The sequence below is a fragment of the Gopherus flavomarginatus genome, chromosome 1 (genome assembly GCF_025201925.1).
Source record: "Gopherus flavomarginatus isolate rGopFla2 chromosome 1, rGopFla2.mat.asm, whole genome shotgun sequence".
NCBI classification, from domain to species: domain Eukaryota; kingdom Metazoa; phylum Chordata; order Testudines; family Testudinidae; genus Gopherus; species Gopherus flavomarginatus.
This window is the reverse complement of record NC_066617.1, coordinates 272,953,997-272,975,822: the sequence shown is the minus strand read 5'-3', so window position 1 is coordinate 272,975,822 and position 21,826 is coordinate 272,953,997. Positions and strand designations below refer to the sequence as shown.

Genomic DNA, 21,826 nt, shown 5'->3' with positions numbered 1-21,826 from the left:
TTTTCATCTCCAATTGGAATAAAATGCTGAAACCTCTAAATTTTTTGTGGGAGTGAAATGCCACGATATTTTAACTTGGAAACACCAAAATGTTCCCATAGCGAAATATACTCTGCAGCCTCCCTGGGAGCCCTGGCTCTGTGGCAGTGTGCTGGGGAGATGGGCAGGAAAACTGGCAGGAAACCAGGCAGGTTTCAATTAAAAATCTGCCTAAATTCTATCAGAAGTTTTGCCAAAATGAACCATTTTGATTTTGACAAATTGGCACTTTCCAACAGGAAAACATTCATTTGGAAAATCTGTGACCAGCTCTACACGCAAGTAATGCCTTGGGAGAAGGTGGGGCACTGGTAAGCATGCCTTAGGCTGAGGCTGAGCCTCTTTTGATGAGTTGCCTGTCAGTGCTCTGATCTAAGTTTTGATTTGACTTGGGAGGGGAGTAGTTGGCCTTGATTCTTCAGTAATATTGAAGTAGTTTGAAAGAAATTATCTTTGCCAAAAGGGCAAGTAGGAGTTTAATTTTCCAGTCAATCTAGAATATGCTTTATAGAGTGCATTTAAATAGTTCATTCCAATTTTAGAGGTATTATCGATTCCAGCAGTATCCCCCATTTTAAGTACTGGGAATATCACTGGCATTAGTAATACCGGTACAACTGAAATGAACATTTTAAGTGTGCCCATAATAGGAGTTTTTAGAAACTTTCAAACTTAATAGCAGCAGCTGCAAGACACAATTTGATTTGGTTTTAGGAGGAGGATCGGCAAGAGTAAGTTATTTTTTGCCAGAAAGGGAAGTATAGTTTAATTTCCCACTCAAACCAAAATAGGTTTTGTAGTCGAACTATAATTAGAATACTTGCTACTGCAGCTACAAAACACAATCTGATTTGATTTTAGGAGAAGTTTCTCTCCAGTAGTCGGTTACGCTCTTACGTTGCTGCCAGCGCCAGGCTGTTTAATTATTGCAAATAAAGTATTGATTTAGTTACTATTTTAAAAGTGTTTGTGGAAAAAACAAGCTACTTATACACACAAATTTAGTTAATATTCAATTTTAAAAATACCAGGAACAAATCAAAAATGGGGAAAATACATTTATCCCAGTCTTTATTCAAGCCTAATTTAATGGTGTCAAATTTGCAAATTAATTCCAATTCTGCAGTTTCTCATTGGAGACTGTTTTTGAAGTTTTTTGTTGGAGTATTGCGACTTTGAGGTCTGTAATCAAGTGACCAGGGAGGTTGAAGTATTCTCTGACTGGTTTTTTAATGTTATAATTCTTGACATCTGATTTGTGTCCATTTATTCTCTTGCGTAGAGACTGTCCAGTTTGGCCAGTGTACATGGCAAGGGGCATCGCTGGCACATGATGAGATAGATCACATTGGTAGATGTGCAGGTGAACGAGCCTCTGATAGTGTGGCTGATGTGATTATGTCCTATGATGATGTCCCCTGAATAGATATGTGCACAGAGTTGGCAACGGGCTTTGTTGCCAGGATAGGTTCCTGGGTTAGTGTTTTTGTTGTGTGGTGTGTGGTTGCTGGTGAGTATTTGCTTCAGGCTGGGGGGCTGTCTGTAAGCTAGGACTGTAATTTTTTCCCCGTTTCCACTGTTACTCACACCTTCTTGTCAACAGTTGGAAATGGGCCATCCAGATTATCACTACAAAAGCTTTTTTTTCTCCTGCTGATAATAGCCCACCTTAACTGATTACTCTCATTCTAGTTAGTATGGCAACATTCATTTTTCATGTCCTTTGTGTATATATATCTTCCTACCGTATTTTCCGCTGCATGCATCCGATGAAGTGGGTTTTAGCCCACGAAAGCTTATGCTCAAATAAATTAGTCTCTAAGGTACCACAAGTACTTCTCATTCTTTTTGCTGATAAAGACTAACAGGGCTACCACTCTGAAATCATTTTCGGTTCTGTCTACCATTTCTGATGGTGGATCCAAAGCTGAAGAGACATAGTTGTAAAGGGCACATATCATGTCCAATCAGCTGCTCATACTAGATGTCTGGAGTGCCTTGGTGAGGTCCCTCTACTTCAAGATGCTCGATCTGCAGCACCTTTATCCAACAGGCACACAAGAAGCAGCAGAAAAGACTGCAAGCCTTATTATTACACAAAGCATGAGCTGCAAAGCCGCTTGATTCCAGGTTCACTAAAGGATCCTAAGGGAAACATGCCTGGATCCGAGACAAAGACCATGCAACAAAATGTACCAATCTCAGGTTCAAGCTCCAGTTCCAAGGCAGTTGCATTGTTGGTTCCCAAGTCATAGGATCAAACTCCAAAGCACTTACAGTCTCTGTTGGTGTCGGCCTCTGATATAAAAGCCAAACCATGTGAGAAGGCATTAGACCCAACCATCATGAATCTGAGGAAGGAGGTGGTTCTGTTTGCAGAAACAAAGTTACATTCCGGGTTCTCAGATTCACTGTATTTAAAGCAGAGACTAACATGTCCTGATCCAAAAACAATGATTTTGGAACAAGATAAATCCTGTTCTAAATATCCTTCTTTGGTTTGTAAGATTGCATCCGGTCAGAATAAAGGTCAAGAACTGTTGCTGACAATATATCCACATCCTATTGCCATGATAATGGCTCCAGTGCACATGGATCTGCAGCCAAATCATTTCCTGGATCTGCAGGATTTATCACCTAGAGGCGGGAAAAGAAAAGCTCTAGTTAGTCATCTTTCTCATACTTCACCACCAGATTAACAAAAAAAGATACTGAAAGATTTGGTCTCGATGTTCCCTGGATACTTCTTTTCCATCCCTGATGACACTGTCAGTCTCCTCTAGAAAGCTCATTTCACACCGCTTTATTCTTCATCAGAGTGTCTTTGTCAGATCTGAGGTTGTATCATAGATTGGCTCTCCAATCTGAGGAAGAATTGGATTGCATTATATAGTTACAAATGTTCCTCTGAGATTTCAGTCACATAGCATGTACTATACAGCTAGATATGATGCACACAGGTTGTCTCACCTTTCAAAATATGAAATGTTGTTGGAATTTGGTTATTGGCTTGATTGGAAAATTCCACATTGGGCTCCAGGGCCTTACTGGCATCGCCTAGCCACCATAGAGACCTGGTTCAGTCTTATCACTGCAGTCATTCATCACCTCATACGGATGAAGAAAATGCTCACACGTCAAATTCAAGACTCCAGATCTGATCTTTGTACCTGCCTACAGAGAGCACTCTTCCACTATACTACTGAATGCTTATCTGAAGGCAAAGCAGAGCCTTCAGTTTAAATGGAATATCAATAGTTGGATCCAGAGCTCAAGTTGATTCTTCTCCTGAAGAGTGTTGGAATTACTACAGCTTTCTTGCCTTCTCAGTTTGCTTTGCAATTCCATGGTCTTATAGACAGAATGGCTATGATATTAAAGCTTCCATCTTTGTATGAAACTTCTTGCCCAGTTGTTGATATCATGGGCTCTGTTTCAATGAACAAAGTCTGATTCTTGATTCTGGATGGATTTTGGCAACCAGCTAAAACAGTGTGGTCTAATCCTTGTTGTCAAGCAATTTAAAAAAGGCTGTAGAATATGCCATGAGAAGGATTCTCTTGTTTTCACACATCTTTCCAATTCCTTAGTAGTAGCTGCAGTGGTCCATTGATTCTATATGCAGTTCTGAGGTGGAAAGTAAAAAAAACCTGACACAATAGTCAGGATCATATTGTATTTTTTCTTGAGTATCAAAGCAGCAAATTATTAGACAGTGGTGTTGCGTTATCAATACCACTTGGGACAAAATCGCACAAAATCTTTACAAAAGTGCTCCCTTGGGACCAACATAGGTTGGCAAGTGCTTTGATAATTTGAAGACTAGATAGTGGCAAAACATCCACTCAGCACTTTCTTCAATGTTTAAGATTTGTCAGAAAGGGTTATTATGTCTTCTATACCACTCAGCAGAGACTTCTGGTGGAGGTCTTTTACTCTTCCTTCTGAAACTTGGTCTAAAATAGAAGATCTTCCATTTGATGGGAAGAGGATGAGCTGTTTAGTAACAAGACAGACATAATATTGGAAAAGATGAAGGATTCAAGACCCACAGCAAGATTTCTTTCAGCTATATAGAGGAAATCCTGCACCTGTGTTAAGACACCATCGAGCATTTTAGCCTCCATTCTTATTGTTATTTACATCAACAACAATATCCCTCCTCCTCTCAACTTCAGCAGACAAAGAAACAATTCAAGCCCCAGATAAAAATAAAGCATTCTTCAGTTTTATCTTCTCTCCCTAATGTCAGACCTCAAGTGTGATATGAGGATCAAGAGCTTAAGATTGATCTGTGTATAAAAAAAAAAAGATACATCTCCAACCTTTGGAAACCAGTTTTGCCATTTCATTGACTCTTGGAATTCCATCACTTTGGACAAATGGATTTTGGAACTAATAGAAAAAGATTATGCCATCAGCCTCATCTCCCTTCCCTACTCAAGGACCCCTCTTATAAGAGCTTTCTAACTTTGGAAATGCAGTCTCTACTACAGACAGGAGTAATAGAGGAGGACCAGGAATCAGGTCTTTTTACTCAAGATATTTTCTGATACCAAAGGAAGATGGAGGACCTTAATACTGACTGATGAAGCTCAACACCTATATCAGAAAATTTCATTTCCATAAAATCTAGCATCTGCAATCCCTTCCCTTTTGACCCTAGATTTGTTTGCAGCTCTCAGTCTCTAGGATGCATACTTCCACCATTATATCAGATCAAATCACCACAAAGTACCTCCACTTCACAGTTGGGTAACACAATTTTTGGTACAAGGTTCTTTCTACTGCCCCGATGTTTTTACAAAGTTCTTAGCAGCAGCAGCAGCAACCTTTTACAATCATTTTTGTTGTTCTTGTTTACCCTGATTTGGATGATTGGCTTCTCAAAGCCTCTACAAAAAATGCCCTTATGAAGGACACACATTACATATGTTCTCTTTGCAAAAGATTAGAACTCATATTAAATATGGAAAAGTCCCTTCTTTTTCCTCCTCAGAGAATTCCATTTATAGGAATAGTTCTCTATTCGCACGAAGGAAGAGTTTTTCTGCCACCTGAAAGACTCCATAATCTTCAATTGATCATATAGCTACTACATCAAAATCCTACTAAAAAAGTAATATTTTTAGGTCTGTTGGGTCTCATAGCTTTGGCAACATATGTCATATCTTATGCTAGGTTCCCAGAATGAGACTTCTGCTGCATTGATTGGCATAGAATTACAGACCAAGCATAATTCAGGACACTGTTCATCCCAAAAGAAATTCTGCTCTCTCAGACATGGTGGACACTGAATGAATGTTACAAAAGGGGTGCCATTCAACTCCTTACTCAATAATTAATAATCACCTCCCATGCTTCCAAGATTGAGTAAGAAGCATAGCTGTACAATCAGTTGAATATAATTGGGGCTCTTAAGAAAAGACACTACATATAAATGCACTGGAGTTCAGAGATTGCCATCTAGCTCTCAAATATTTTCTACTTCATATCCAGGACAAAGTATTCAGGTCATCACAACAACAAAATGGCAATTTATTAGCTGAACAAACAGGTAGGAGGTCATTCGATCCTCCAAGGAAGCAATCAATTTATGGGTTTGGTGCGTGTATCCCCTGCATGTACCTAATTACCCTGCAGCAAGCAGGCCAAGACAATGACCTAACAGATCAGTTCAGCAGAGCTCTCATACAATTACATTAATGGTTTCTGAAATAGTCAGTAATATAGATATTTTCAACTTGTGGGAATTTCTGGACATAGATCTTTTTGCCACTAGCCAGAACACTAAGTGTCCCCATTTTTACTCAAGAGCAGGAGAGACAGTTATCCATATTGGATGATTTTCTCCTGAATTGCAGAATGGATCTGTTTTATGCTTTACCTTCTTTTCCTTTTAGACAGAGGGTAATAAGAAAGGTAAGACAAAGTGCAGCCAGGATAATTGTAATTGCTCCAGCATGGCTGAGACACAAATGGTGAAACACATCTTCTTTGTCTTTCAAAGGGGGCATTCAAACATCTTCCAATAACACAGGACATATTATGTCAACAGGATGAGAAGATTTATCACCCTAGCCTTCTTTTGCTACAACTGGCTGCATTGGCCATAGAACCTTAGTGGACTTGAAAAATTTTGCACTTTAGAGATACAACATGCTCTGATTAATGCTATGAAGCAGCCAACAAGAAAGTGTTATGATTAGGCTTGGAAGGATTATATTTTTGTCAGTAAATGTTGATTTCTCTGTAAAAACACAGACCAATGAAATAATATTTCCATCTATCATCATTGAAATTTACAGATAGCCAAAGTAAGAAAAATACTGTTTGAAAATTTATTAAAGCTTTAAGGATATTTGATTTAATATTTATGATTTAAGGATATTTACTTTATATATTTTGGCATGCTGTCAATTTGTATTTTTAATGGTTTTAAACCTTTAACTTTTTAAATCTAAATATCTATTGTCATTAAATAATTGTCAGACACTCTCTCCCCAGTTGTCTGATCCCACCCATAATTTCCTGCAGTTGTGAAAATTAAAATTTATTAAAAATAAAAAACATCTTTAAAACCCAGAATTTTGAACTATGACCATTTAAATCAATAAAAATAAATACTTTAAAATAAGCAGATATTATCCATCAAAATTATTTTAAAAAATCAAATTCTGCCAAGCCTTTTTGCAATCTTAAGTGTGCTAACTTGGTGGACAGGATAAGAGACTAGCACAAAGGTTCTGTGAAGACACCAATTCAATGTGTTTTTGAATACTTACCGCATCTAATGTCTCTGCATCTTTCAGTATCTTCTCTGAAAATACACTTACCAGCAACAGCAGCACATCATGTGCTCATAGATAATAAATTTGTCTTCACATAAATTTCTTAACTTCGTTATGTGCAAGGACTGGTTAATGGCTAGTGCCAATAAAATATCTGGTTGCATTATGGGACATCAATGTAGTCTTAACACAGTTCATGAGCCCTCTTTTGAGTCCGTGGTAGATAGATAGTTATTTGTTTCATTTATCTAGTAAGATAGATCTTATAATAGCAATTAGTTCAGCCAGACATGTAAGCAAGTTACATGCCCACATGGCAGACCCTCCATTCACTGTATTTCATGGAGATACAGTTGTCCTTCAGCCTTGCCCTAGAGTTCTTTCTCAGGATTTTCTCATCCCAAAGCTATGGCAACATATTTTTCTGTCTCCAGGCAGTTTCAGGAAATAAATCAGTGGAGACATAATTCCTCCATCTTGTTGCCGACACAGAAGGCAGAGGCAATCAACAGCAGTTCGTTGCCCAGAGTGCTTAACGCCAATGAACACACCAGGATGGAGAAGCAAAACACAAGTTTATTTGAGATCTCAAAGTGGTGCTGGGAGGCTGATGCCTCAAATCAAGCACAGCTAAAACAAGCAGTCTGTTCCTTTATATCCCATGAGAACTTTTCTTGCTGACTAACAATCCTCCGTTTCCCCTCCCTCTTCTGTCCAGCTGCAGCATTCTCTTCTCACACACTCCTTTGTCTTTCCTCTCCCTCTCCCCCTTTCTGCTACAGAGACATGTATGCTGTATCTAAAAGCAGCCTTGAAACTTGCTTCAATTTAGCTCCAGTGTGTTACAGCAGGGAACTGGCTGTTACAATCAGAAAACTAACTGCTGACATTACATTTTACGGATCTTAACATATTAGATTACACTAGGTTACACAAAGTGTTTAACATGGAGGAACATTGGTTCATTGAGGCCTACAACAGGAGGGCTTCATTGACACTTGTGGTCTACCACCTTTCCGAGTTACCTAGGGTTATGCCACAGTGACACCAACAATCTGATAAATGAGTGGTTCAAACATTAGTGCTTTCACCCAAAAATCTTTTTTTCTTGAGTCCAAAGCACGCATCTGAAATAGCAATAGTCTAGAGCAACCCAGGTATAGATACCCAAAGTCTGCGGTAATGTCAAGTGGTCAGCGGCATGCTTCTGGTGGCCAGCCTTCCTCCTAGCTGCTGGAGAGTTGGATGTCAGCATCCTAACTCATAGAAAACCTCTCCAAATTATACACTCTGACTGATCTCTTTATAGGTTTCTCAAAACAAAGCTAGTAATAACTCATAATAACCCTTGCAAGCTAACAATTTTTCTAACATCAGCAAGCAACTCCTAGTTATAACATCAGCAAAACCTGAGAATCAGGAACACCCAGATCCAAGGTCAGCCATCCATACTTCTGCCCATTCTCATGAGTCTTCTAATTTTACTTTCCATCTTTATCAGCAAAACTACAGTTATTTCATATGCTTATACAACGCTCTAAGTTATTTCTAACTTCCTGGTGTTCTTGCTCCCAGTTAATTACGGCTGAATGCACAAAATGGTTGTGGTATTGTCAGGTCAGTTTCTCTCATAACAGTGTCAGAATTCCATGTTAATCAAAGATTAGTTTATCAGTTTTCTTTCCTAGACATGCTCATAAAGGAGAATTCAAATTACATACCGTAGATGCTCAAAGAGCTTTAGCTTACTATCCTAGCAGGACTGAAGAGTTTTGAAAATCCCCTAATTTTTTTTTATTTCCTACACTGACAACTGAAAAGGTCACATTATTTCTTCACAGTCACTGTCTAGATGGGGTACAGAGTGTATAGTACAGAGATATAAGACTGCATCTGTTTCTCCTCTTACTAAGGGCAAAACTTAATGAGTAGGGCAATGACTACCTCTTTATCATACATCAGATGTTGCAATAGTTGAAATATGTAAGGCTGCCACATGGAGTTCTGTTCGTATCTTTATAAAGCACTATTGCTTAGATCTTGTATCTAGCGCAGCTGCTCAATTTGGTAGGGAAGCAGTCCAATCCCTATTCAGTTAGTACTCAGAGTGCCACCACCATTCTTTTTAAAAGTTTGGACATCAGAACTGGATGCAGTTTTCCAATATTGGCCTCACCCATGCTGTACACAGAAGTAAAATCACCTCCCTACTCCGACTCATTGCTCCCCTGTTTATACGTCTAAGAATTGCATTGGCCCTTTTAGCCAGAACATCATACTGGGGGCTCACGTTGAGTTGCTTGGCCACTATGAACAGTTAATCTTCTATAGCAGTGATTCTCAGACTTCTGTGGTTCAGGAGCCAAATAAGCAATCAATATTACTCAAAAAAGCCACAGTAGTGTGAGTTAATTGTTTCATATACTATTACTATTTATGTGTGTCTGTATATATATTATTCTCACAGCAAAATGACTGACTAAGTGGTGTATAATTGGTTAATAACATAGTAAAAGCATCCTGACTGGTTAATAACTTAGATTGGTTAATAATTAAATTGCACAATGTTTTAATATCATTTGCTGCAAAGAGCTGCAGGAGACACATTAAAAAACCACATGAAGCTCCTGAGCCTCATTCTGAGTATCACTTTTTTACAGGGTAAAGCAAATCAGTAAATCAATCAACTGTAAATCTACTTAAAACCCTTACTAAAGGAAAAATATGACTTTCTATTCAGCACTAAGAAAACACCTCTTACCATATAAGTGAGTGAATGGGAAGACTTGTATATTTGTAAGAGAGGGAGAAATGTGAGATCTGGCTGTTTCTCATCTGATTCATGTCTGTTAGCATCCCTAAGCATCTAATTATTGGACATTTTCAAAGGAAAAGGGGAGCAGTTTATATATTATGGCAAGGCAGCTCCTCCACTTTGGCAGGCTCAGCGCTTTCCCCTCTGGCATTGGGTGCCTGGAGTAAATCAGCCCCATTCTGGACAGTGTTCACTTTCCCATTTGCGTGGACTGTTATTTCCCAATATTTTCCAGGCAGGCCTCAGGGCAGGGCCAAGGAGTGCACCTCCTCCAAACAAACGAACAACCTCCCCCACCTCAATTCTAGCACAAAACAGAATACCTTTCCCTACCCACACTGTGAGGGTGGGTGACCTTGTTAATGGCCCTGGGGTGCCAGTCTTTCCCCTAAATAGGCAGTCTGTTATGTAGCTTCCCCTGTAGGGAGGAGAGCAGCACTCCACCCTGGAGCAGACTTTCTCCCTGCTTCCACTAGCCCTGCAGCAGCTTGTCTCTCCTTTCCCTTATCACTGGAGGAGTTTTTAAAGGTCTCAAGTAGCCCTTAATTGGACTCAGATGGCCCTAATTGACCTGAGGTAACCCGCTTTCTGCTTATAGGGAAAAAGACCTTTATCATTCTAGGGCTAATATACCCACCTTCCACCACTCTCTTACGATTGTCCAGCATGACTTTGTCAATATATATTATTATTATCCTCCCCAACATGACCTCTGCCCCATTTTAAAATACCTTTTATAGTAGTCTTTAGTAAACAAATAAATTACAATCCAAAAAACATGAAAATATAGTGAACAAATCCAGAACCGATGGAAAGACTGGGACCACTTTTAACCAGAGGACAAAATCTGTTGCATTCTCTAATCTTCCTTTATTGCCAGTGGGAGATTTTCCAGGATTGCTTTTCAGTTCATCTTTAATTAATGATATTACCTTGTAAAATTGATGTGTTAAACACAGGTAAGGGCAACTGTAGTGTTTAAGAGCAAGTTTTAGAAGATAACATTTTGAGATCATATACAAAAGTATCCTGAGGCCCCAAGTGAAATATATTTGGTGGCTTCCAGTGAATGTTTATAGAGGTAGCTTTTACATATCCCTAATTACAGAAATGACTATGCAGAACAGAATATAGACCATACTTACAGGTTGGAAAAAACAGTGACTGAAAAACATTTGAGAGTCATGGTGGATAATCTGCTGAATATGAGCTCTCAGTGTGACACTGCAACCAAAAGAGCTGATACAATTTGGGATGCATGAACAGGGGAATCTTGAACAGGAGTAGAGAAGTTATTTTACCTCTGTATTTGGCTCTGGTGTGACCTCTGCTGTGGTACTGTGTCCATTCTGGTGCCCACAATTAAAAAAGGATATTGATAAATTGGAGAAGGTTCACAGAAGAGCCACAAGAATGATTAAAGTGATAGACTCAAGGAGCTCCATTTATTTACCTTAACAAAGAGAAGGTAAAAGGGTGACTTGATTACAGTCTGTAAATACCTACGTGGCGGGACAAATATTTAATAATGGGCTCTTCAGTCTAGCAGGGAACGGTATAATACGATCCAGTGGCTGGAAGTTGAAACTAGACAAATTCAGCCTGAAAATAAGGTGCAAATGTAATTATTTTGGGGAAGTTCTGTGGCCTGTACTGTAAAGAAAATCAGACTAGATGATTGCAGTGATTCCTTCTTGCCCTGGAAGCTGTCAGCATATGAACTCTTGATGCCATCTGACTTTTAAGGATTCTTTATCATATTGCAGGCTGCAGGTTATTGAATATTTACTCTGGCCTCTAACATATTCTTCATTACTGTTTCAATTTCAGTACATTGTTTCCCATTGCTAAGAAATAACTAGTATTGCTTCCTAAGCTTTTTAATGATGTTGTCTGCTCACTTATGTAGAGTCCTTCACTTTGCTGTGCTTCAGTTTCAGAATGCTGCTAGTTCAGATTGTGTATGATTATTTGACATCACACTGCATTTTATAATGTTTTATGATACTCACGTTGGCTGAAACTAAGTAGTATGAGGACTATGCATAATTTAAGACCCATGTAATTCATATTTTAAAGATGTAAATGCTGACCCTTTATGCTGGCATGGATTTTCATTCATTCATTTTATTAATTTTCATTTCATTTAGTCTCATTATTTATTTGCATTTCTCCATTGGTCTGTATCCACATGTTGTCTCATGTCATACTCAGATTTTAAACTCCCCAAAGCAGGAACTGTCTTTTTCTTCTGTGTTTGTGCAGCATCTAGCAAACTGGGGTCCTGGTCCATGGCTAGGACTCGTCGGTGCTACACAGCAATACTAATAATAATGTGTCTTCAGAGATCACAAAGTCCATCTGACATTGGCAGGTATTTCTGGTGGCTTAACCTTTACCAGAAAATATTGCACTATAGCCAAAAGTTTAGAGTTTATAAGACAATACTATATCTTTGTTTGACATTCCAGATAAATAATTCTAGATAACTCTCACAGTATGGAAGAACTGATTAAATCCTAATGTCATCTTTGTCAGATTTGCACAATGCATGCATTGTTTATCAAGCAATTGTAATGGAAAATTTGACTTAATTTGACTCCCGCCATATCATGTGACTTTTTTTCACTCATTCCAGACAAAGATTATGCATCAAAAATATTTCACTATTCCATCCACAAGGGATAAATTAAATCAATGCAGCAGCAACAGATTGCTATACTATCCAAATTTATGGAAGCATGTTGTTATGGTTCACAGTAGCCTGGATCGATAGTCACAATAGTAATACAATCCACGGACAGAATTTCGATAGCTTTCCAGATTTAATGAACTCCCTGTGAAGATGATAAAAATACATTAAAAAGGAAAATAAAATAGCATCATGTATTAGATATATCCTCGGGCAATGTTTCTGACTGATTTTTTAATTTTATTTTATTGAGTTGCATATTTTAATTATAAAGCCAGTATGCAGTGAAATTCACTTCTCCCTGCCAAAGTAAGGATAAACAGTCTTTGTGTAGAGAATCAAGTGGGTGTTGTGGGGTTAGTACCCACACCACACACTTGAGTTGTCATTTCAGCCTGTAGGCCATTGCTCACTTTGCCCTGTTCAGGTTTCTGGCCAGTAGATCAGAATAAATGCAAATCCAATGGCTCCTATTCCATTCTGCCCCTAATACTTCATTCCCTGCTGGCCTTTTGAACAGGCAAGGAGCCCATGGAGAGGAAAGATGGATGCACAGTTGTATGCTCTCTACAAGAATGTGTCCTACTTAAAACCAAAGATACTTTTCTTTTTAATTCTTTAGTATGTCATGGAAAATATACCGATCCAAATAAAGAAACTGCTTAGATGAGGGATTATATAGCAATATGGGAAATGTTTCAATGTATCTGGTATTGGGAGTTCAGATGATATGATATTTAATAGCTAGTAGCTTTTACCTTTGCTAGGGGGGTCTGAGGCCATCTAAACATGCTGAAGAAGGATTAAAAAGTGATTTTTCCTAACAGTAGGCAATAAAGCAACAATTATTATCATGCTGTGAAAAGTCATTATTTTTTTAATATTCCATGAAAAATAAATTGGAGAGCACATGTAGATCTCTAAAAAGATTCATGATGCTGCAAAAATAAGCAAATATAAATTGAACAGTACAACTATATATTTGTTTCAGAAACTGATCTTCAGGGAGAATAAAAAAATTAATTGTGATTAATTTTATTTCTTTGTATTCTCTTGCTCCTCAACATAAAAAAGACAAGGATGCCATGATAGTAATGCTGACTAAACTACTATTGGAAGTAATTGAGCCATTCTCAAGCCCTGTAGTATAGTCTCCAAAATGCATAGAATGAAGGGATTTCATTGTGAGTGGGACTGGGTATACAGACCCTCTGAGTCCTCCTGCTGGAGACCTCATGGCCCTGATACACCCTGCCCCAAAAAAGAACAGTGGAGAGGGTCCTCCAAGCTGCCTAAAGTGGCTGTGTGGGACACAGCCAGTCAGGGCCCAGCAGCCTAGTATAAGAGCTGCAGGGCCAGAGGGAGTTCAGTTCCTTGCTAGAGCTGTAGCAGGGTGGTTGGTGTGTGGCTGGCTGATGGAGCTGCAGAACCCTAGACAGGGCAGTGCTTCCAGAAGCCAAGGAGAGCAAGAGGAGCCCTCAGCAAGGACAATGCCTTGAGGTAAGGGTGAAGATGGTGTGGGGCTGTGGAGAAGTGGCCTGGGGAATTAGAGAAGCTGTGCGACATAGTTAAAGGGACACAGCAGATGGCTGAAATCTATAGGGTCCCTGGGCTGGGACCCAGAGTAGTGGATGAGCCTGGATTGCCCTCCACCCCTGCATTAGCCACTGGGTGGAAGTGGCCTGGACATTGAGGCACCCCAAAAGAGAGACTAAACTATAGTGTCCCAGCTGGAGAGCTGTAGCTAGGAAGCCCCAAGAGGGTGAAGACATTGTCTCCAGGAAGGGAGCCCTGGAGCACTGCTCTATCCCGGAGCAGGGACAATCTGAGAGAGAGCGTGCAGGCGTGCTCACTTGGCCAAGTGGGTGCTCATGAGAGATGACTGCACCCTGTTACAGTGAGTATGGACAATATCTTTAAAATTATGCCTCAAGATCTCATGGAGAGGAAAAGGACTGATTATATACATAGAAATGCCAGATATTTTTCCTCTTAAAAATCCTAAAGATAATTCAAAAGACCTAAATATGTTGTAGAACAAACTATTTTTAGCAATGATATATCTAAAACTAGTGAGACTATTTACTTATATTTAGGGTTTGATTCTTGTTCAGTGAAAAGCCAGGGTGATTAAAACCACTGGAAAGAAAGCAAAATTGAAATAAACAATTTAATTCTACTAGAATTATTTAAGACCAATGAAAAATTCACCAAAGCAATGAAAGTTAGAGAGAATCTCTTTGGTAAATTATCAATAACACATCAGTTTGTCAAAAATAAGTGGCAGTTCTCAGGAATATAAAGTTCTTATTCAATATTTATCTTTGTTCCTAATTCTTTCAGCATGCAAACTCCTTTTATTTATATTTTAATAGCTTCCTAAAATGTATCTATAGCAATGTCATCAGTTACAGCTCTTGCTGTCATCTTAACAGATACATTTTTAAACAATTCTAAGCATAACATCACAGCCATACCTAGACACCCAACTGTCTTTGATCTGGATTTTCCTGTGGAAATTTTCCATTATTTTTTTTTTGGAAGTCAAATCCTAGTGAGATACATAGAAAGGAGCCTAAACACTGCCAAACTAAGTGTAAAAATGTAATAAAAGCCAAAAAGGCGTTTGAAGAACAGCTAGCCAAAAACTCAAAAGGTAATAACAAAATGTTTTTAAGTACATCAGAAGCAGAAAGCCTACTAAACAACCAGTGGGGCCCCTGGATGATCGAGATACAAAAGGAGCACTTAAAGACGATAAAGTCATTGCTTAGAAACTAAATGAATTCTTTGCTTCAGGCTTCACTGCTGAGGATTTTAGGAGAGTCCCAAACCTGAGTTGTCCTTTGTAGGTGACAAATCTGAGGAATCATCACAGATTGAAGTGTCACTAGAAGAGGTTTTGGAATTAATTGATAAACTTAACAGTAACAAGTCACCGGGATCAAATGGCATTCACCAAAGAGTTCTGAAAGAACTCAAATGTGAAATTGAGGAACTATTAACTATGGTTTTTAACCTATCCTTTAAGTCGGCTTCTGTTCCAGTGACTGGAAGATGTAATGCCAATATTTAAAAGGGTTCTAGAGGTGATCTCGGCAATTACAGACCAGTACGTCTAAAATCAGCACTGGGCAAATTAGTTGAAACAATAGTAAAGAATAAAATTATGAGATACATAGAAGAACATAAATTGTTGGGCAAAAGTTAACATGGGTTCTGTAAAGGGAAATCATATCCTACTAATCTATAGGAGTTCTTTGAAGGGGTCAACAAACAAGTGGACCAGGGGTATCCAGTGGACATAGTGTATTTAGATTTCCAGAAAGCCTTTGACAAGATCCCTCACCAAAGACTCTTACATAAATCAAGTTGTCATGGGATAAGGGGGAAGGTCCTTTCATGGATTGAGAACTGGTTAGAAGACAGGGAACAAAGGGTAAGAATAAATGGTAAATTTTCAAAATGGAGAGGGGTATCTAGTGGTGTTCCCCAAGGGTCAGTCCTGGGACCATCCTATTCAAGCAGCAAAGAATCCTGTGGCACCTTATAGACTAACAGACGTTTTGGAGCATGAGCTTTAGTGGGTGAATACCCACTTCGTCAGATGCATGTAGTGGAAATTTCCAGGGGCAGGTACATATATACAAGCAAGCTGGAAATAACGAGGTTAGTTCACTCAGGGAGGATGAGGCCCTGTTCTAGCAGTTGAGGTGTGGAGACCAAGGGAGGAGAAACTGGTTTTGTAATTGGCAAGCCATTCACAGTCTTTGTTTAATCCTGAGCTGATGGTGTCAAATTTGCAGATGAACTGAAGCTCAGCAGTTTCTCTTTGAAGTCTGGTCCTGAAGTTTTTTTGCTGCAGGATGGCCACCTTAAGGTCTGCTATAGTGTGGCCAGGGAGGTTGAAGTGTTCTCCTACAGGTTTTTGTATATTGCCATTCCTAATATCTGATTTGTGTCCATTTATCCTTTTCCGTAGAGACTGTCCAGTTTGGCCAATGTACATAGCAGAGGGGCATTGCTGACATATGATGGCGTATATTACATTGGTAGACGTGCAGGTGAATGAACCGGTGATGGTGTGGCTGATCTGGTTAGGTCCTGTGATGGTATCTACACTAGCGACATGTGGGCAGAGTTGGCATCGAGGTTTGTTGCATGGATTGGTTCCTGAGCTAGAGTTACTATGGTGTGGTGTGCAGTTACTGGTGAGAATATGTTTCAGGTTGGCAGGTTGTCTGTGGGCGAGAACTGGCCTGCCACCCAAGGCCTGTGAAAGTGTGGGATCATTGTCCAGGGTGGGTTGTAGATCCCTGATGATGCATTGGAGGGGTTTTAGCTGGGGACTGTATGTGATGGCCAGTAGAGTCCTGTTAGTTTCTTTCTTGGGTTTGTCTTGCAGTAGGAGGCTTCTGGGTACATGTCTGGCTCTGTTGATCTGTTTCCTTATTTCCTCGTGTGGGTATTGTAGTTTTGAGAATGCTTGGTGGAGATTTTGTAGGTGTTGGTCTCTGTCTGAGGGGTTAGAGCAGATGCAGTTGTACCTCAGTGCTTGGCTGTAGACAATGGATTGTGTGATGTGCCCGGGATGGAAGCTGGAGGCATGAAGATAGGCATAGCGGTCGGTAGGTTTTCAGTATAGGGTGGTGGTAATGTGACCATCACTTATTTGCACCGTGGTGTCTAGGAAGTGGACCTCCCGTGTAGATTGGTCCAGGCTGAGGTTGATGGTGGGGTGGAAGCTGTTGAAATCGTGGTGGAATTTTTCCAGAGTCTCCTTCCCGTGGGTCCAGATGATGAAGATGTCATCAATGTAGTGTAGGTAGAGAAGGGGTGTGAGTGGACGGGAGCTGAGGAAGCATTGTTCCAGGTCGACCATGAAAATATTGGCATATTGTGGGGCCATGCGGGTGCCCATAGTGGTGCCACTGATCTGGAGATATATATTGTCATCAAATTTGAAATAATTATGTGTGAGGATAAAGGCACAGAGCTCAGCAGCCAGTTGTGCTGTGGCATCATCAGGGATACTGTTTCTGACAGCTTGTATTCCATTGGTGTGTGGGATGTTCGTGTAGAGAGCCTCTACATCCATGGTGGCTAGGATGGTGTTTTCTGGAAGGTCACCAATGTATTGTAGTTTCCTCAGGAAATCAGTGGTGTCACGGAGATAGCTGGGAGTGCTGGTGGAATAGGGTCTGAGTAGAGAGGAACCAATCCATGCAAAAAACCTCAATGCCAACTCTGCCCACATGTCGCTGGTGTAGATACCATCACAGGACCTAACCAGATCAGCTACACCATCACCGGTTCATTCACCTGCACATCCACCAATGTAATATACGCCATCATATGCCAGCAATGCCCCTCTGCTATGTACATTGGCCAAACTGGACAGTCTCTACGGAAAAGGATAAATGGACACAAATCAGATATTAGGAATGGCAATATACAAAAACCTGTAGGAGAACACTTCAACCTCCCTGGCCACACTATAGCAGATCTTAAGGTGGCCATCCTGCAGCAAAAAAACTTCAGGACCAGACTTCAAAGAGAAACTGCTGAGCTTCAGTTCATCTGCAAATTTGACACCATCAGCTCAGGATTAAACAAAGACTGTGAATGGCTTGCCAACTACAAAAGCAGTTTCTCCTCCCTTGGTCTCCACACCTCAACTGCTAGAACAGGGCCTTATCCTCCCTGAGTGAACTAACCTCATTATCTCTACCTTGCTTGCATATATATACCTGCCCCTGGAAATTTCCACTACATGCATCTGACGAAGTGGGTATTCACCACGAAAGCTCATGCTCCAAAACGTCTGTTAGTCTATAAGGTGCCAGAGGATTCTTCGCTGCTTTTACAGATCCAGACTAACACGATACTTGACATCCTATTCAACTTGTTCATAAATGATCTGGAGAAAGGAGTAAACAACGAGGTGGCAAAGTTTGCAGATGATACTAAACTGCTCAAGATAGTTAAGACCAAAGCAAACTGTGAAGAACTTCAAAAAGATCTCACAAAACTAAGTGATTGGGCAGCAAAATGACAAATGAAATTTAATGTGGATAAATGTAAAGTAATGCACATTGGAAAAAATAACCCCAACTATACATACAATATGATGGGAGCTAGTTTAGCTACAACTAATCAGGAAAAAGATCTTGGAGTCTTCGTGGATAGCTTTCTGAAGACGTCCAGGCAGTGTGCAGTGGCAGTCAAAAAGCAAACAGGATGTTATGAATCATTCAAAAAGGCATAGAGAATAAGGTGGAGAATATCTTATTACCCTTATATAAATCCATGGTACACCCACATCTTGAATACTGCATTCAGATGTGGTCTCCCCATCTCAAAAAAGATATACTGGCATTAGAAAAGGTTCAGAGAAGAGCAACTAAAATGATTAAGGATTTCGAACAGGTCTTATATGAGGAGAGATTAAAGAGGCTAGGACTTTTCAGCTTGGAAAAGAGGAGAGTAAGGGGGGATATGATAGAGGTATATAAAATCATGAGTGATATGGAGAAAGTGAACAAGGAAAAGTTATTTACTTGTTCCCATAATATAAGAACTAGGGGTCACCAAATGAAATTAATGGGCAACAGGTTTAAAACAAATAAAAGGCAGTTTTTTTTTTCATACAGCACACAGTCAACCTGTGGAACTCCTTGCCTGAGGAGATTGTGAAGGCCAGGACTATAACAAGGTTTAGAGAGAACTAGATAAATTCATGGCGGACAGGTCGATTAATGGCTATTAGCCAGGATGGGTAAGGAATGATGTCCCTAGCCTCTGTTTGTCAGAGGGTGGAGATGGATGGCAGGAGAGAGATCACTTGATCATTACCAGTTAAGTTCACTCACTCTGGGACACCTGGCATTGGTCACTGTCAGTGGATAGGATACTGGGCTGGATAGACCTTTGGTCTGACCCAGTATGGCCGTTCTTATGTCATTCAACAGATTCAGAATCTTTTCCAGTTCAGAGGTCAAACTTAAAGGTCCGTTTCCTAGTTTTCCTTTCTCTTTTTCTAAATAATGATGTTTTGGTCAGGAGCTAAAAATCTCCACTACTGATTCTGTAACTTGATTGACCACTTTGTTTATGGCTGGAATTCAGTTATCTGGTCCTGGAGGTTCATCTGTTTTTAGTGGCACACTTCTCTGTCTTCTATTGTAATCTTTGGTTGCAGCAATTTTTCATAAAACTTGTAGTTGATTCTGGCATGTTTCGACTTGTGGAGAATGCTGAAGCAAAGACTTGACAACAGCTGTCAAAACTTAATTAACAACATTGCTGAATGTCAGATATAACACAGAACTTCAAGAGTGTGGTAATTTGTTCCTGAGCAGTGTCAGATATTTTGCTATGCAAACAGACAGCATTTATACTGCTATCTTGAAGCCTAAAAATAAGACATAACTTTTATAGGTGATAAAATGCAAACATTCTTTGGTTGAGCTGTTAATGTGTGAAAATACTATCTCCCTGCACAAGAAGTGTCTCGTGCCAATGTCGGCATTTCATGAGAAGCAACCTATGCATTTCTTTTTTATTATTTTTTTTCTCATAGCCCCAAAGGTGTGTATGAGGAAGATTAAGACAAATGGCATTTTTAATAGCATACCAAATGCAATCTGTCCCTCTTGTTCCAATACTCTCACAAAAGAACATTTACTCCCCAATGAAAGTATGTTTGATCATCCTAATATAGAAGCTAAACCATGCAACTGAAAAGAGGGTAATTTGAAATTTCTGAAAACGTGAGAAAGGAAAATTGGCAGTAACATGTAAAAACTTTTAAGGCAGCAGATTTAGCTGATTTCCATTGCACTGAGCAGATTTGCTAATTTTATTTTATTAGTTTGATTTTGTTTCCTTAACATGAAAGATTAGCAACATGTCTTTTTTTTTTTCTGTCTACGAGCAGAAATTCTCTTAGGAGCAGTAGGCTGACAAAAGTCATATTAAATAACAGTTTTATGAGATTGGATTGGATAAAGTTTGGAGATGATTGATTACCTGTTTGCTTCTAATTGTCTATGAGACTTCTCAAGTCCTCCAATATTTCTGGTGGGAATTCTCTTGCTAATGCTCCTGTTGTGTATCTCTCAACCAGACAGCTCTAGAAAGCCAAAATATTTTAGATGTGTCTTATAACAAGAATATTCATTATGTGCTGGAGATCATTATGTGCTGGAGAATGGCATAATGGGTCAGACCAATGGTCCATCTAGCCCAGTATCCTGTCTTCTGTCAGTGGCTGGAGCCAGATGCTTCAAAAGGAGTGAACAGGACAGAGCAATTTACTGAGTGATCCATCCTCTGCTGTCCAATGCCAGCTTCTATTAGTCAGAGGTTTAGAGTCACCCAGAGCATGGCATTCCTGACCATCTTGGCTAATAGTCATTGATAGGACTATTCTCCATTAATTTACCTAGTTCTTTTTTAACCCACTTGTACTTTTGGTCTTTACAACATCCCTGGCAATAAATTTTTAACTCTGCTGCCTGTTAATTTCATTGGGTGACCTGTGGTTTGTATGTTATGTGAAGGGGTAAATAACGTTTTCCACCATTCATGATTTTACAGACCTCTCTCATATCCCCCTTTAATCGTATCTTTTCTAAACTGAACAGTCTTAGTCTTTTTAGTCTCTCCTCATATATAATCTGTTCCATACCCCTAATCATTTTTGTTGCAAAACCCCCAAAAGAACCCTTTGTCACAGGCCCAAGGAGTCCCTCCTTCTGGGGGTCCCATGGGAAGGCAGATCAGCATTGTATGTTGCTATCATGGTTGTAAGCATTGCCAGGCATTCGGGGGGGAGGGAAGGGAAAGTCAAAGGTGTGAATGTGGAATGGAAGAATCCTTTACAGTTAGCAAGAGGCCAAGAGGGGTAAAAAGGAAGAGAGCAGAGAATGGGTTAACTCAACACTGTAGCTAGCTAGCTCAGTCCAATGATAAGACGCTACGCTGGCTCCAGTCCAAGGTCACGGAAATCTGCAGCAGTGTTTTTCCTCTTACTCAGCCACAGACAGCCATGAGAAAAGAAAAGGTACACTGAACTAGGGCTGCAGAGATGGAAAACACAGGTCAGAGGGAGGGGGTGAAGCAGAGCTGTGCATCCGTGTTTTGAGGAAAGCTGAGAAGGCCACAGAAAGCCAGTTTGGACTGGTACAAAGAACACCAGGAACAGAGGGCCCTGAACGAAAACACCCCCAAAAGAACCCAGGGCTTAAAAACCCTCCTGAGAGCCAAAGCAAGTCGGAGATTACAGTGACCTCGGACGACCTGGGCCCAGGACAGAACTCCTGTCCACCCTACTCCCTCTTCTTACGTTACACCCAGGCTTTGCGAGCTGTGGGTAGAGTGTGTGTGACTATGAAAGTGGGTTAGGGTTTGGGCATTAATGCTTTCTTTTTTCCTCTGAGTGACATGGGGAGCACCCAGCACTCTCCACTGTTATTTTATTATTTT

General features: G+C 39.9%; 1 protein-coding gene across 1 annotated transcript in view; it reads left to right on the top strand.

The window, feature by feature from the left end:
• HS6ST3 (heparan sulfate 6-O-sulfotransferase 3) overlaps window positions 1-21,826 on the top strand; it is a 534,806-nt gene that overhangs the window by 440,087 nt on the left and 72,893 nt on the right. The window contains exon 3 of the mRNA XM_050950170.1: window positions 14,975-14,993. Coding sequence (XP_050806127.1) covers window positions 14,975-14,993 — 19 coding nt within the window. The remainder of the gene's footprint in view (window positions 1-14,974; window positions 14,994-21,826) is intronic.